This window comes from Miscanthus floridulus, chromosome 2 (genome assembly GCF_019320115.1).
Source record: "Miscanthus floridulus cultivar M001 chromosome 2, ASM1932011v1, whole genome shotgun sequence".
Lineage (NCBI taxonomy): Eukaryota > Viridiplantae > Streptophyta > Magnoliopsida > Poales > Poaceae > Miscanthus > Miscanthus floridulus.
In genome coordinates this window covers 171,889,478-171,904,521 of record NC_089581.1, presented here as the reverse complement: position 1 = coordinate 171,904,521, position 15,044 = coordinate 171,889,478, and the positions used below count along the sequence as shown (strand labels likewise).

The 15,044-nt window shown below is 50.5% G+C and overlaps 2 protein-coding genes across 2 annotated transcripts; one reads left to right on the top strand and one right to left on the bottom strand.

The window, feature by feature from the left end:
- The first annotated feature begins 16 nt into the window (after positions 1–16).
- LOC136540677 (hypothetical protein At1g04090-like) lies at positions 17–3,457 on the top strand. The gene is made up of 2 exons (XM_066532684.1): positions 17–499; positions 1,605–3,457. Exons 1-2 carry the CDS (start codon positions 391–393, stop codon positions 3,149–3,151), a joined length of 1,656 nt encoding a protein of 551 aa, XP_066388781.1. The 5' UTR covers positions 17–390; the 3' UTR covers positions 3,152–3,457.
- Positions 3,458–4,219: 762 nt separating this feature from the next.
- Positions 4,220–11,368, bottom strand: LOC136535707 (ABC transporter C family MRP4). The gene is made up of 11 exons (XM_066528081.1): positions 8,756–11,368; positions 8,356–8,676; positions 8,192–8,278; positions 7,256–7,930; positions 7,018–7,182; positions 6,298–6,592; positions 5,947–6,161; positions 5,431–5,736; positions 5,290–5,353; positions 4,950–5,189; positions 4,220–4,752 (listed from the first exon to the last, which is right to left on the bottom strand). The coding sequence occupies exons 1-11, from the start codon at positions 10,820–10,822 to the stop codon at positions 4,649–4,651; spliced, it is 4,539 nt and encodes a 1,512-aa protein (XP_066384178.1). The 5' UTR covers positions 10,823–11,368; the 3' UTR covers positions 4,220–4,648.
- Between the last annotated feature and the right edge of the window lie 3,676 nt (positions 11,369–15,044).

The following is a 15,044-nucleotide window of genomic DNA, read 5'->3' as shown; positions in this document are numbered from 1 at the left end:
GCATATTCTCCCCCCACAGCCACTCATGCCGAAGGCTGAACGCCTGAACAAAGGCGGGCGGCGGCGACCTTTTCCAAGGGGAGAGGTCCGGCCCCACAGCGGAGCCTGACCCTCTCTCCCTCTCGAGAGCGACTCCCTCGGCGTCGCCATCGACCCCGCGGAAGCGGGGAGCGTACGCTTACCCACTCCCCAACCCAACCAAAACCAATGGAGCAGCCCCTCACGCTGGACCGGAGTTGGGGGGTGACGACGAGCCAGCCGCCGCCGGTTTGACCAGACCTGTGGTGATCACCTCATAAGGTAGGGGGGAGAGAGCTTCCAGTTTAGAAAATAAGAGGGGTGCTGCGGGGTGGACTGAGAGAACGGGAGGAAGGAGGAAGGGAGCCGGCGATGGGCGGGTGGAGCTGGCTCTGGTGCGGCCGATCCAACGCCGGAGGCGGCGAGGTCCGGCTCCCCGAGCCCTTCCAGCTGCCGGCGCCCTTGCCCGAGTGGCCACAAGGTTTGGGGCAATTCTCTCCCCCCCTCCAGCGCCTTTCCTTTTGCTGGCTTTGATTTGCTGTTCGTGCTGATTGAGTGGTTGGTTGTGGAACCAGTTGGCGGTTGAGTCGTAGCTGCTCCGTATTAGTATCAATTATTGCTAGATTTACAGTCCGTCCGTTGATAATCACCCGATTATTTGGTTTGTCCGTTTTCCATGTTTCTTATCAGCAACCCTTTCTGTGGTAACCGTTACTAGAATCGATACTTGCTTCAAATTCTTCCGTCTTGCATAAGAAAATAAGTTGGGTTTGGCTTGTTAACCGATGGGGAAAAGGAGGTGAAATCCGGCGAAAGAGAGGAATTAATTTTTGCTATTTCATTCAGTGTGGTATTCCGCTTGCTTTGGCCATCGACTTCTTTGGTCCACAAGTTTTGTGTATGTTTTTTTACACTTTGGTTGTCGAATTCCTGAATATAAGGTGAAGTAGTTCGGCTACTACCACCCTGCTAATTTTACAAGGTACTCCCTCCGTTTCAAATAAATATATTTCATGGTGTATCTAATGAATCAAGTTTGGGCCCCGTTCGCTGGTCTGAATTTTGGCTGAAACTGGCTGAAAAACACTGTTCCGGCTGAATTGTTGCGGGAGAAAAACACTGTTCCGGCTGAAAAAACAAGCCGAACAAGCCAAATTTAAGACAAGCGAACAAGCCCTTGGTGTTGTAGATGTTGCATTTTTGTAAAAACTTGATAAAAGTTAGGGAAGTTGGATTTATTGGAACTGAGGGAGTAGAGCTAGCACTAGCAGCCCGCAGGCAGCCAGGCACAAAGGTTTCTCTCCTCGAGGGGGCAGGGTAATTTTTTAAATCATATAGTGTCACTAATTCACTGTATAAGAAATACTACTGTTTGCTTATTTGCAGGGAACAAAATCTGTAATTAACTTATTTTGTACAGGCTACTTAGAATCAGTTCTTGTGTTGTCATGCATGTGAAACTGGAATCCTGTTCATAGTTGAGCAACAATAATAGATGCATGTATCAATGTTCACTTGGCATTGTTTTACCATATAAATTGTTTTCTGGAATCTCTTGCTAACTTTCTTGCGCAACTCCTTCACAGGAGGGAATTTTGCTAAGGGCACAATATGCATAGGAGAGCTTGATGTTGTAAATATTACCAAATTCCGGAATATATGGACCTGCTCAGATGCTACATTTTATGAGCCAGAAGGAATTCCTGATGGTTTCCACTGCCTTGGGCACTACGCCCAACAGAATGACCGCCCCTTACAGGGATTTCTTCTTGTGGCAAGGGAAGTGGCTAGCCACCAAGTTATTAATAGCAAGCCCGCCCTTGAGAAACCATTAGATTACTCCCTTGTTTGGACCAGTGCTGACTTAAATGAAGATGACAACAGCGAATGTGGTTGCATCTGGTTGCCATGTCCACCGAATGGGTATAAAGCCCTTGGCTATGTGGTTACTAAAGGACCAAAGGAGCCCTCATTGGAAGCAGTTCGATGTGTGCGAGATGACCTAACAGACACATGTGAAAATTTCCGTTCAATTGTAAATATGGATAATGCATGCCAGATTTGGAAGACAAGGCCTTGCCACCGAGGAGTGAGAGGACATGGTATACCGGTTGGTACATTCTCCTGTGAAACTGATTCAACAGATACCGATGAATCAAGCACTCCCTGCTTGAAAAATGTCGACTCAAATTTGAGTGCCATGCCTAATTTGGAGCAGATCAATGCTCTGATCAAGCACTATGGCCCAACAGTTTTCTTCCACCCACAAGAGACATACTTACCATCATCAGTTTCTTGGTTCTTTGAGAATGGAGCGACATTGTACAAGAAAGATGCAAAAATGGGAGATGCAATACTCCCTGGTGGCTTGAACCTGCCTGTTGGTGGGACAAATGATGGTGAGTACTGGATTGATCTCCCTGACGATGACAGGAAGGAGCTTGTCAGAGATGGCAATCTGAAGAGTGCTGAGCTATATGCTCATGTGAAGCCAGCTCATGGAGGGACCTTCACTGACATTGCAATGTGGGTATTTTGCCCATTCAACGGGCCTGCCACTATCAAGGTTGGATTTGCAAGTTTTGCTCTACAGAAAGTCGGTAGGCATATTGGAGACTGGGAGCATTTCACCCTCCGAGTGAGTAACTTCTCAGGTGAGCTGTCATCTATCTACTTCTCGCAGCACAGTGGGGGTGAATGGGTTGAAGCTTGTAATCTGGAGTTCATCTCTGGGAATAAAGCAATTGTTTACTCGTCGAGGAATGGGCACGCAAGCTACCCCCACCCAGGCTGCTACTTGATGGGGTCTGAGAAGCTTGGTGTCGGAGTTAGAAACGATGTGGCCCGAAGTGATTTATCAGTGGATTCGAGCACGCAGTATAAAATCATCTCAGCAGCGCATCTCGGAGATGCTGTTGTGGAACCATGCTGGCTGCAATACATGAGGGAGTGGGGACCGACCGTCACGTACAGCTCACGTTCAGAGATAGACACGGCACTTAGCTTCTTGCCGTTCTTTCTCCGGTACACAGTGGAAGCAATATTCAACAGCCTTCCGGCAGAATTGTACGAGGAGGAAGGTCCTACAGGACCCAAGGAGAAGAACAACTGGCAAGGCGATGAGAGATGCTAGGCTTTGTCGCCTTCATTATTTATCCCGTTTACCTCTATCTGTACCCTAAAGCTGTATTTGATGAAAAGATTGATGTGCTATGCTATGATAAAACATTTAGTTTAGGATATGCTTGCGAAGCTTGAGGGTTCAGTGCACTTGTCAGGTTAAACATTGCACTGTTTATTTAGCTGCAGTGGTGCAAGTGCATGACAACTTGTCCTGTGCGTCTGCCAACCAAATTGGGGTTGTATAATATTGTACCAGTCATACTTCTTTCTAGTGGAGTATTTGGTAAGAGCCAGATATGTAGTTCAAAATTAATAATCTTGTGAGTTCCTCTCTTGCAGTAAAACATTTGCAAGGCCTTTCTTAGTGCCCGATGCATCATTCTTTTAAACTACTGGGATGGGTAATGAAACAGTGTAAGTTTTTTCTTTCTTTCTTTTCTTTTTGCGAGACTGTAGGGTTAACTGAAGACTCTGATATCAAAATGACAAAAGGCGACAGAGGAGAGAAAATGATGATCTCTGCCGAGGCCGGTAAGCCAGTTCGACTAGCAAAGCGACATCCGGAGTGATTTTACATCGGCCGAGAGGAATTATATCAGAGTTTTACTGTATGTCGAGAAGGCGTGAGACCCTTCAACTCCATTGTTTTTTGATTTTTTTAATAAAAAAAACTGTTCAACTCCATTGTTGTTGTTGCATTATGATTTTTTTTAAAGAAAATAAGTGCTTTTTCTTTTGCATCTGACAATGGCACGGTTCCTTGTGTCGCAGTGCATCCTGATATGTGTGCACTTGGTGCTGTCCTTGCTAGCATATGTAACCTGGTTCCTGCATGCGCTACTTTTAGCTCCACCAGATGACTTGTTTACAGAAAAGAGGTGATTAGCAGCGGAATCCAGCCGTCGGCTGCACATGGAGTATTTTGTTTTCAGGTCATGGTAACGAACCTGACATTGGTCGTACTCTTTTTAGCACTGGATGTGTTACTAACCTCGGCGTTGAACTTTTTCACCTGCTGATTTGAGTGCTGAATTACTGAAGCAGAAATTGGCACTGATTATAGTAAAATTTGGCACTGACATACAGTAACGGGCACTGTATTTCAAAAAAAAAAAAATACAGTAACGGACACAGAGAACAAGCACTCCAATCTGATGCCAAAAACAAATCTTCTCTGCTCTTATTACGCACGAGTTATTCCCTTCGTTCTCCACTCTGCAAGGGAGAAGCAGTATGCATTGTTGTTATACATACATACAGAAGCATCAGCTTCGTGTAATGTACTAGTGTCACAAATCCTCCCCTGGTGCCCTGTGTTCCCTCTTCGGTTCCATGGTTATTCAGGTCAGGGAACGCCCACTGTTCCTCCCACTCATATACACCTCATTTTCTATGTCGCCCTATGGTGTTGGTACGAACCTCTACGGTGTAAGTACACTGGCAGATACCGGCTATTGCCTCCCAGCCTCTATTGCTAGGATTGGGGTGGGTTTTAAGCTAAGCCTCTCTATATACAGCTCGACCGAGTGGAGTATTCCGATACTAGCTGCATGAACATAGACGACTTGTCCTCTAAAAGCTTCTGGGGCGTGTCGAACTCTGCAATTTTACCTGAAAACCAAGAAGATGAGATAAATTATTTGTGAAGAGTTCTTTCCAAATTCTGTGCATAAGAAAAACTGTCAGTTTGCTACTGTTTCTGGTTGTTATTCAAGAATTCGATGCACAAGCGGGAAAGACGTGAGCTCAGGAAATCTAGCTATGAACAAGTAAAGGAAGCACAGTTAATTTAGTCAAAGAATTCGTACCATCACTAAGGACCAGAACAAGGTCACTGTCAATTACTGTGGGGATACGATGAGCAATGGTACAGACTGTGCAGTCCTTGAATTCACTGCGAATGATCTTTTGGATAAGATTATCTGTTGCTGTGTCAACAGATGCCGTCGCCTCATCAAGTACCAAAATTTTTGCCTGCTTGAGCAACGCCCTACCCAGTGCAATAAGTTGGCGCTGTCCCACGCTCCAGTTATCTCCGTTTTCTAGCACTGCGAAAGCACAAATAGTCCAGGAAGAATAACTTTTTTTGCATTAAGAAGCCACATTCTCACTCTTCAAAGAAGGCTTGGCAGCAAACGTCAGACTAACCTGGACTGTCAAGTTTCTCTTCCTTGGAACGAATGACCTCTCCTAGCTGACACTTTTCTAGTGCCTGAAACAGAAGATGTTTCTTCGATAAGAATCTCACAGATTTAACATGAGTATAGCATAAAAGTGACCAGGATGTACCTCCCAAATTTCTTGATCAGCACGCTCTTCAAGAGGATCAAGATTCATTCTGATAGTACCCTCAAACAATGTAGGGTCTTGTGGGATGATACTCAACCGTGACCGCAGATCGTGAAGACCAATTACAGAAATGTCAATGTTGTCAATTATAATCTTCCCTCCAGTGGGTTCAATTAGGCGGAATAGGGCCTGAATAAGGGTAGATTTACCACTTCCAGTACGCCCTACAATCCCGATCTTTTTCCCGCCCGGAAACATACAACTTACACCATGAAGAACTAATGGTAGATCATCCTTGTAGCGGACCTTTCGTATTCATGAAAAAGCAAATTAGATGCCAGTACTAAATAGATCATAAATTAGAGATGTATGGTAATTATACATAGTAAAGAGAAAATTGTAAATAAATCAACATTAGAATATAAAATTTGCACACTAGAAATACTAATCAGCTCTATAGCAATGCTAATGAAAGTCTTATCCATAACTGCCACTGCCACCACTAAGAAAGCGTACCTTGAGATCAATCAGTTCAATGCTTCCATTGTGAGGCCATGATGATGGTGGACGGCAATTCTCAATTATCAGTGGTGCTTCACTAGGAAGCTTGCAATATTGATAAATGCGTTCAACAGAGATTATCCTGTTCTCTAGTTTACAGAAGCTCAATATCCACCTTGACATGCGAGCATTTAAATTAAGTCCATATGTGACAGCGAGGCCAGCCATACCTATCAATTTGAAAGTCCATTTAGATGCTGAATAATTTTTAACAGACAAGAGGATTCAAGCATTCTACTGGACAGAATAAGGCGTTGGATAAAGCAACAAAATATAGTAGAGCAGCATGTGGAACATAAAGCATACTTGGTTCGATTGTGCCAGGAGGAAAGCTCACAAGTATTGCCATGCAGAAAGCAAAGACAAAAGTTGACAGCAATTCCATTCGCAGGCAGAGCCATTCAATAGCAGCAAGGCTGGAAAATAAAGGCCGAGCAAAACAGTCAAGAAGGTAAAGATTCCTTTTCATAAACCGTTTCTCTTGACCAAAGCCTCTTATTGTAGCAGCACCAGCAATTGATTCACTAAACAAATGGATAACTGGAGACTTTTGGACACTCAAAATCCTAGTCAGTTCCCTTGATGAAGCAATATAATACCTCTGCAAAGGTGACAGTAGTTGGAGCATTAGTAAAATGCCACTCTGATTTATCCTTCTAAATAGGTTCTTCCTTATGACTATGATGGTTAATAAAAAATTAAGAGAAATGAGCTAGAAGTATCTCATTTAATAAACATTAGTAAGCATAGCAATTTTCAAGACATCAACAGTGAACCAATGGCATACTAAACATACAATGCAATACATGATGTGCCTATGTCCAGTGACTGATAAACTTTCTGTAAGGATCATTAGCCGAAAGTAAACTCTAGTTATACTACCCATCTTGCAAAAGGAGGTGGAGTTCTCAAAAATTTTAGACTGTCCTATACCAATTTTCTAAATGTCAAGAAAAAAAGAACAGCTTGTGATATTAAACCTAAAATATAGGTTAAAATGTAATGTCTGGTGATCACAACATTTACCTGCATCCACATGCATGCAATAGCCATGGGAACTATAAGAATCAGAACTTGCCATGTGACTTTGCTCATGACAGCAACAATTCCAAGGAGTTGAATTGTCGTTGATGCAAATCCACCAAGTCTGAACGCTATATCAAGGTCCACAACACTTTGATCTACAGAAACCTGATATAAAGTATGAATAAGGAGGAAGCACATATTACAAACTTATATTAGCATGGGCAAGAGCAAGACTTACTCGGTTCAAAATCCGACCAGATGGTGTGGTGTCAAAGAATGACATTGGAGCTCGAAAGACACACCTAAGCATTTTTATAAAAAGCTTCTGGGCAGCTGCTAAACCAAACGTAGCCACAAGAAGGCTTCTCACAAACACAAATAATGAACTCCCAAAAGCAAGGGACATATAAACAACCAGAAGGACCACACTATCTGTCTTGGGTGCATCTCCTTCTGTTTGTGGGTTTGCCCACGCCATCCACCAGTTGCTCGCAATCTGAAGAACTTGGAACATGGTTTGAGCCAAGATAATTAGCGGTATCAGTGCACCTTTGTAAGCTTCCCCCATGTATGACAAATAAACTTTTGAGCTCACTCTTCCACGTTCCCTTTCCTCCTCCTGAACAGTACGCTTCTTCTTACGCTCTTCTTTCTTCTTTTTTTCCTTAATTCCCCGTGCATTAGATGGTTGGCCATTTTCACACACCTTGTTTTTCAGGTTATGAATATTACTAATACTTGGTGTCAATCTTTTGTTGGGAATAGAAGAAACTGTATCACCATCGGAATCTTCAAAGATTTCCATGGTTTCAATAGCTTCCTTATGAGCAGAAACCAGAGCATTGAAATCAGTTCCAGCTTGCAGAAGATCATCATACTTTCCAGCTTGTGTGATATGTCCATCCTTAAGAACCTGTAACACGACAGAGAAGCATAAAAGAGAGATTAATACAGGCCCATTAGTCCCACGTATAGTACCATGAAAACTATCCTGAGGATAACTAGCTCTCATGTAGAGGTCACATACATGGTTAGCTTCCAAAAGAAAAAGATGGACAAATAGGGTACTGGCATATTGCAGACAACTCAATATGATGATGAAAATGAAAAGCATACCCATAAGCATTACTCAAAATAACATACATGTCAATATGAAAATATGGTTGCCGCTTACCAATATCAAGTCAGCAGCTGGTAGAAACTCAACTTGATGGGTTACATAGATTACTGTTTTGGTTGCTAGTGCGCTCAATATATACTCCTGCAACACAGAAGCAGACGTGTTATGCAACAGAAACAGCTTAGAAACAAATAGAATAAGGCAACAGCGGTACCAACCTTAAACAGTTCGCTCCCAGTATGAGCATCGACAGCACTGAAGGGATCATCAAGCAAATAAATATCAGCATCTTGGTAGAGTGCTCTAGCAAGCTGGACTCTTTGTTTCTGACCTCCACTCAAATTAATGCCTCTGTCACCAATAATAGTCTGATCTCCATATTGGAGCAGCTCAAGATCTTTCTTCAGACAGCAAGCCGCAATGACTCTCTTGTAACGTTGTCTATCCATTGGACTGCCAAATAGAATATTCTCCTCAATGTTTCCAGACTGTATCCAGGCAGTCTGAGGAACATAAGCTGCTGTGCCACTTATCCTGACCTGAAATAGGAGATGGGAGAAAGGTAAATGTAACAGAACTGACATAGAAATTAGCATCGATTTTTGTATTTATACTTACATGACCACATAATTTGGGTATCTCCCCGAGTGTAGACGATAGTAGACTTGATTTGCCAGAACCAATGACACCACAGACTGCTACTCTCATGCCTCTAACTACACTAAGGTGTATATCAGAAAGTGTAGGGGTCAGAGAGTATGGGTTCCAAGAGAATGCACCATCCTTAATATCGATCGCCTTGTCTGTACTACTTTGTGGAACATTTATAGTTGCATCACCTGGTAGTTCTTCTTGCTGCAGAAAATGAGACAAACGATCCAAGGACACCCTTGTTTGTGCCATCATAGATATGAGATCCGGGAAGTTCCTCAGAGGCTCTTGGAGGATCCTAAACGTTGCTAAAGCAGAAAGAACCCCTCCTGCAGTGAGCTGGCCACCGAGTAATATGCAGGTCCCAAAAGTTATGACTGCGACAAAGATTGGCGAGCTCCAGAAAAAAAATGTAACTGCAGCCTGTGAGTACAGAGCCCACCTAAGCCATCTGCATTCCACGTTCCTCATCTCTTCCAACTGCAGCCGGTACCGATCCTCCCATGCCTGAAGCTTCAAAATCCTCATATTTTTCAAGCACTCTGAAGTCTTGCGCATGCGCTCATCTTTTGATGCCATCAACTTATCTTGGTAGTGCTCCTGCAGCTTTGCCACAGGAACAGAGGCTGCGATCGATAATGCAGTTGCTACCAATGTTGAAACCATGGCGATCCCAACGTTCTTGTACAGGATGGCGAGAGCAAGAATGATCTGCAGGGGAAGCATCCAGATGTCATGAAAATACCATGCATAGTCCCCCACACGTTGCACATCGACGGCCATGTAATTCACAATCTCACCACTCGTGCGGCTCTGCCGTGAGGCGTTTGACAGTCGGAGACCCTTCCTATACACCATGGCAGTGAGCCCAGACTTGACATGAATTCCCATGATGTCCACACCCAAGTACCACTGTCGGGCAGTGAATGTCTCAAGCAATTTTGCTACAAAAAATATGGAGGCAAGGATGTAACCTTCATGGGGGAAAGCAATGTTGCCACTGAGGTAGTCCACAAAATAGCTGATCAAGTAAGGACCAACATATGACACGATTGTGTTGACAGCAGCAAATGTACCATTGACCGCGGCCTCTCGCCAGAACGACTTGAGTATTGCCCATGTCAGTGATGGCTCCCTGCCAGGGTGTTCTAGCCGCTGGCGCTCGTAGTGAGCGCTCATCACCTTATAGCATGACTTTGCACGGTCCTTGTGCGCCAGCAAGGGTATGTCAGCCAACTCAAGTGGCCGCTGCGCACCAACAGAGAGCAACGGACTAAGCCATGACAATGTTGCGAGGCTGAGGATCCCAGCATCGCTGTAAGGAGTGACCCTCAGACACCCGAGCTCCTCCTCTGCCTCTCTGCGCTGCCTGCCGAGCAGCAGCGGCTCATGCAGACCGTTCTCATCCTCCATAAACTCCAATTCCAAACCTGTGGAACCCATGACACCAACCAAGCACAGGAAGCCGAGGGCCGGCACGGACGCGAAGTTGGCAACCATGTGCGCGTAGTCCACAGCGCGCGCCCCGTCGCCTATGAGGCGCCTGGAGTCGTCGTACGCAATGACAACGCAGAGCGCGAAGGAGACCACCCACCAGACCCGCACCAGCGCCGGGAACCTGGCCCAGCCGACGGCGCGGGCCTGCAACGCCAGCGCCAGCAGCGCTGCCCAGGACACCGCCTGCACGGCCGGCAGCAGCAGCGCCCCCGCCGCGACGCGCGAGCCGGCCACGGCCACCTCGTAGCTCAGCACGGCAACCTGCGCGAGCAGGGCGTAGGCGCAGGACGCCAGCACGGCCCTGTGCCAGGCGCCGGCGCTCGTCGCCGCGAGGGCGCCGCCTGCGCCGGCGCCGGCGCCCACGACGACGGCGGGGCCCCCGCGGTGGCGCGGCGCCTTGAGGCATGAGGCGCAGCGCGAGGCGAGCGAGCGCGCGGCGCGGAGTAGGAGCAGGAGGGTGGCGAGCGCGAGCAGCGCGGCGTGGGCGGTGGCGGCGGCGGCCTCCGGGAGCGGGAGGGAGGGGAAGGAGGGCGGCATTGGGAGGCGGTGGGGATCAGTGAGGGAGCGGGGAGGGGTTTAAAAGGCATTGGGGGTTGGCCTCGCCACGGCAGGGCAGGCAGGGCGAGGGAGTGCGGCCGCGGGCGGGCGGGCGCGCGCGAGAGAGGGAAAAGGGAGAGCTTTGGGCGGCGGATTACGGCATCGGCGGATGGCAACAAAGGAGGCGTTTTTGGCGGTAGCAGCAGGCGGGCAGGCAGAGACCAGAGAGGCTCGCCTGCGCCTGGTTCGAGGAGGAGAGAGAAGGCTCGCCTGGGATGGGATTCCGGCTAATGCAGATGCGCTAATGCTCTCCGGGTCCGGGCGGGTCACGTCTCTGATCTCCCTCACCAAATTCTCTCCTGTGTTCGTGCGTCCCTCTCGAGGTCAGTCGGGTCACCTCCGAGCGGCCGGCCGTGGGGACGGGCGGCGGCGTGGGAGCGGGAGTTGTGGTGGTAGCAGGTGGCGTGCGGAGGTCGGCTTCGGCTTTTTGGGGGGTGAATCGGCGGTGGTGGTGATGGTGGGAGAGGAAGACGATGATGCGGAGGCCGAGGGATGCGAGACGAGCACTCGTGAGAGGCAGGAGGGGGTTAGGGGCGTGCTAGTAGTGATTTTGTTTTCCGTTTTTTTCACTTGGTGTGTTGACTGCCTGGTTTCGGCTTGCAAACAGACGGAGAGTTAACCAGGCACGGCGATTGATGGGCAGATGAGGAGAGTTCGTAGCCGGCTTCGCCTTCCGGCTACCATGCATCCGTGTCGTGCATGCTTGCCTTTAATTTTATATTATATATAAATATAGGTAAGTACACCTTTTTTTACATAAATGGAAACATTATAGTGCATTTATTTATATATATTCAGCGGCCTACGAGATTGTTCTGTGCCTATTATTTGCAGAGCTCGCACAATTTCCATCTTTATTTACAAAAGCCTCATTTCTTGGCCATTTTTATTCAGCGGCCTAAGAGTAGAACCTTTGCTGCAGTTCACATGACAAATTTGCTGAAAAAGAAAAGAAAGGCATTTGAGGCGACAGGAATAACGTGCAGCGAGGGGAGAAAGCGACCGCTTCGTACGCGGGAGGCAACACGAATAGTGTCACAGTGTGTGTGTGCGCGCGCGCGCTGCTGTAATCCAGTTCAGACGACTTCAGAACCTGAAGCTGCTGTTCAGTTGAGACAAATGCTTTTGCGTTTTCGCTTTGAGGACGTAGTAGTATCATCTTGAACAAAGAACCTGAACGGCTGAACCCGCTGAACTCCGTCCACCTAAAACTCTTGGCGTTCGCAGATTGGAACAGACTGGGTCTGGGTACGCATAGCAATCATTGGCAACACGCCGACCCAGCGACGAGACGAAAACCACCGCTGTCGTGCATGCGTCCGGGGGCTGCTGGTAACTGAACAGTGACGGTGGTACTTGCATCACCGCATACAGTACCCGGAACGTCGGCCGGAAAGGCGCCTTTTCTCTGATCTGACAAGGCCCCCAGCCCCCCAGGCCCCAGCCAGCAGAAAGATGCCCCTCTCCCTCTCCCTCTCCCTCCCCCTCCCGGCGAGGCGATGCAGACAAAGCAAGCAAACAAACGCCGTGCAGGAGCAGCAGACCGGAGCAGCGCTAGGGTGGGTAGGCTTGCCGCGACGTGGCAGGTGCATGGGCACCGGCTGCTGGCGTAGGTTGCCCAGGTGGGGAGGACGCACGTAGCGGCAGCGCGGCAGCACGAGGGGAAGGGGGGCAGCCGGCAGCGGCACCCGGGACGGGACGGAATATCGCGTGGCCCCGTGATATATCTTATGATATCTCGTGCTCGCGGTGGGCACCGCGGCCGGCGGGGGCAGCGGTCCGCGTCAGTGGCGACTGGCGGGAGCACGCCCGGAGGCCGCGCGGCGTGGACCCTGGTCGTGGCCGGAGTCGGCGGCGCATGCATGTGTCATGTGTGCGCCGGCCGGCCGGGGCATTATTCCGGGCCGGGGTGTCGACGACGCTCGCTGCGGCGGCGCTGGGAAACTCTGAAAAGGGAAAACGAGGTCTGCCCGCCAGACTGACAACCGATAGCGTGATTAGGTTTAGTCTTTTATAGAGTTGTTGATTGATCCCCTTGGCTTAGCTGGTTCCCTCCACTGGTGACAGCCTGGCATGGCCCACCTGGCAGGCAGTACCTGACATTCCCCGCTCCTTGAATTGCGGCTTGCCCTCAAGCCGCAGCATTGATCTTCGGAGAGCTTGCATCGAATGCCATGGTGTGGTCCAGCAGCGTAGCGAGGTCGAGCAGGTGGCGATGGATGGCGAGGCTAATCATCTTCACCTCCGTGCTGAACTGGGGCTCGTAGGTGTTCGATCGTCGGCTCGACTGGTCCAAGCGGGCGCCGCCAGGAACGGGCATGGACGACCACCCGTCGACAGGGTCGTCGCCGGTCACGAACGCGAAGCCCTCCTCGAAGATGAACGTCGCGTCGGGAAGCCATATCTCCAGCCACTCGGCGACGGCCGTGTAGTCTGCGAAGCTCGCATGCACCACCTTCTAGGGCTCGTAGCGGAAGGACTGCCCATTCTCGCCGCCGTTGTAGTTGTCGTCGCCCCTGTGGAGCACCTCCTCCCAGAACGCACCGCCAGGGACGTTGGCGAAGCAGTGGCCGCCGGTCGGGCAAAGCGTCGAGCAGTTGGTCGGCGCTGATCCCGCAGCCACCACCCATGCCAACTGCCCACCACCTGTGGCGCCTACAGCATCGGCGCGGAGCGCGCACTCGACGGGGCCGATGTGGAAGGACTCGATGGCGTAGATGTCGTCAGTGCACACGGGGTCGTCGGCGTTGCGCGGATTGAGGTCAAAGGCGATGAAGATGTCGACGCGGGCGCCCATGCACGAGAAGCAGAGTGTGCCCTCCATCTCGCCGAGCTCCCAGTAGGCCCACCGCATCATCTCAACGGGCGCGGGGACGAGGTCGGCGCAACATGAGGCTAGTTCGTAGCAGAGGAACGGCACCATGGCGGTGCGCCAGAACGTGCAGCCGAGGGCGCCGACCTCGGAGCCGAGCTCGATAGCCTCGACGTCGGGGACATCGGTGCCCAGGGTCCACGCCCACGCCCTGGACGAGGACTCGAAGGTGCAGATGCCAATTCCGATGGGAAACGTGACTGCGTCGTGGTAGCGGTGGTGAATCCCCTTGTACTCGAGGGTGTAGTTAGCGACGTAGCAAGCACCGTGGAGGTAGATGAGGTGCGCGGGCGATTTCCCGGGGACGGGGACCGAGACGTCGATGCGGAAGACGTGGGAACTCGGCTCTCCCCTGGTGATGAAGACGACGCCGGCGAGGATGAGCGCCCTGAGGTCGCCCAGCCCTTCGGCGACCACGGGGACCCGCGAGGCCGGGGCATGCGCGCGCTGTATCGCCGTCGCGGATGCAGGGGAAGGAACGGCCGCGTTGCGGATGCAGGGGAAGGAACGGCCGTGTTGCGGATGCAGGGGAAGGAACGGTGGCCTCGAACCAGGAGACGTGGAGGCCGTCTACGACGACGTGGACTTCGACCGCAGCGCCAGAAGGTAGGGGCGCGGTCAGATCCAGCGCGGCGGGTAAGGAGAGCTTGGCGATGAGGTAGGCGGCGGAGAGGGACGACGGGGAAGCGCCGCCGGGACGTTGGTGGATGCGTTGGTCGACTACTCCCGACGACCAAATCCTGTGGTAGAGGCGGAGCGCGTCGGGGGGTCGTCGGAGGCGATTTTGTGGAGGATGGCCTCACGAGGAACTTGTCGACGGAGTGGATCTGCGACCCGTTAATCCCCGGCGACTCAAGCTCTTGGAGGGCGTCGACTGCGGGGAAAACGCAGGCCGACTCGAGCGCGATGGAGACGAACTGCTCGGACGCGGGGCGGGGCAACTCGGAGGCAGCCTCGGGCGCAGGCGTGAAGGGAAGGGCGTCGGAGCCAGAGTAGGTGGTGTCGGGCGCAGGGGTCTCGTCGAAGAGGCCTCCCCAGTTGTCGGCCTCGACGAGTTGCGTCGCGGCCGCTTGCTCGAGGCCGCCGACGCGAAGCTCGACGGTGGCGCCTCGCTGCTCCAGCGTGGCCATGGTCCGCGAGAAGCGTTGCTCCATCCGAGCGTCCAACTCATCCGACCTCCTGAGGATCACGTCGCAGGCAAACTTGAGGGAGGGATCCATGGAGCAGTACCAAAATCGATGGCTTTGATACCAGTGTCGACGACGCTCGCTGCGGCGGCGCCGGGAAACT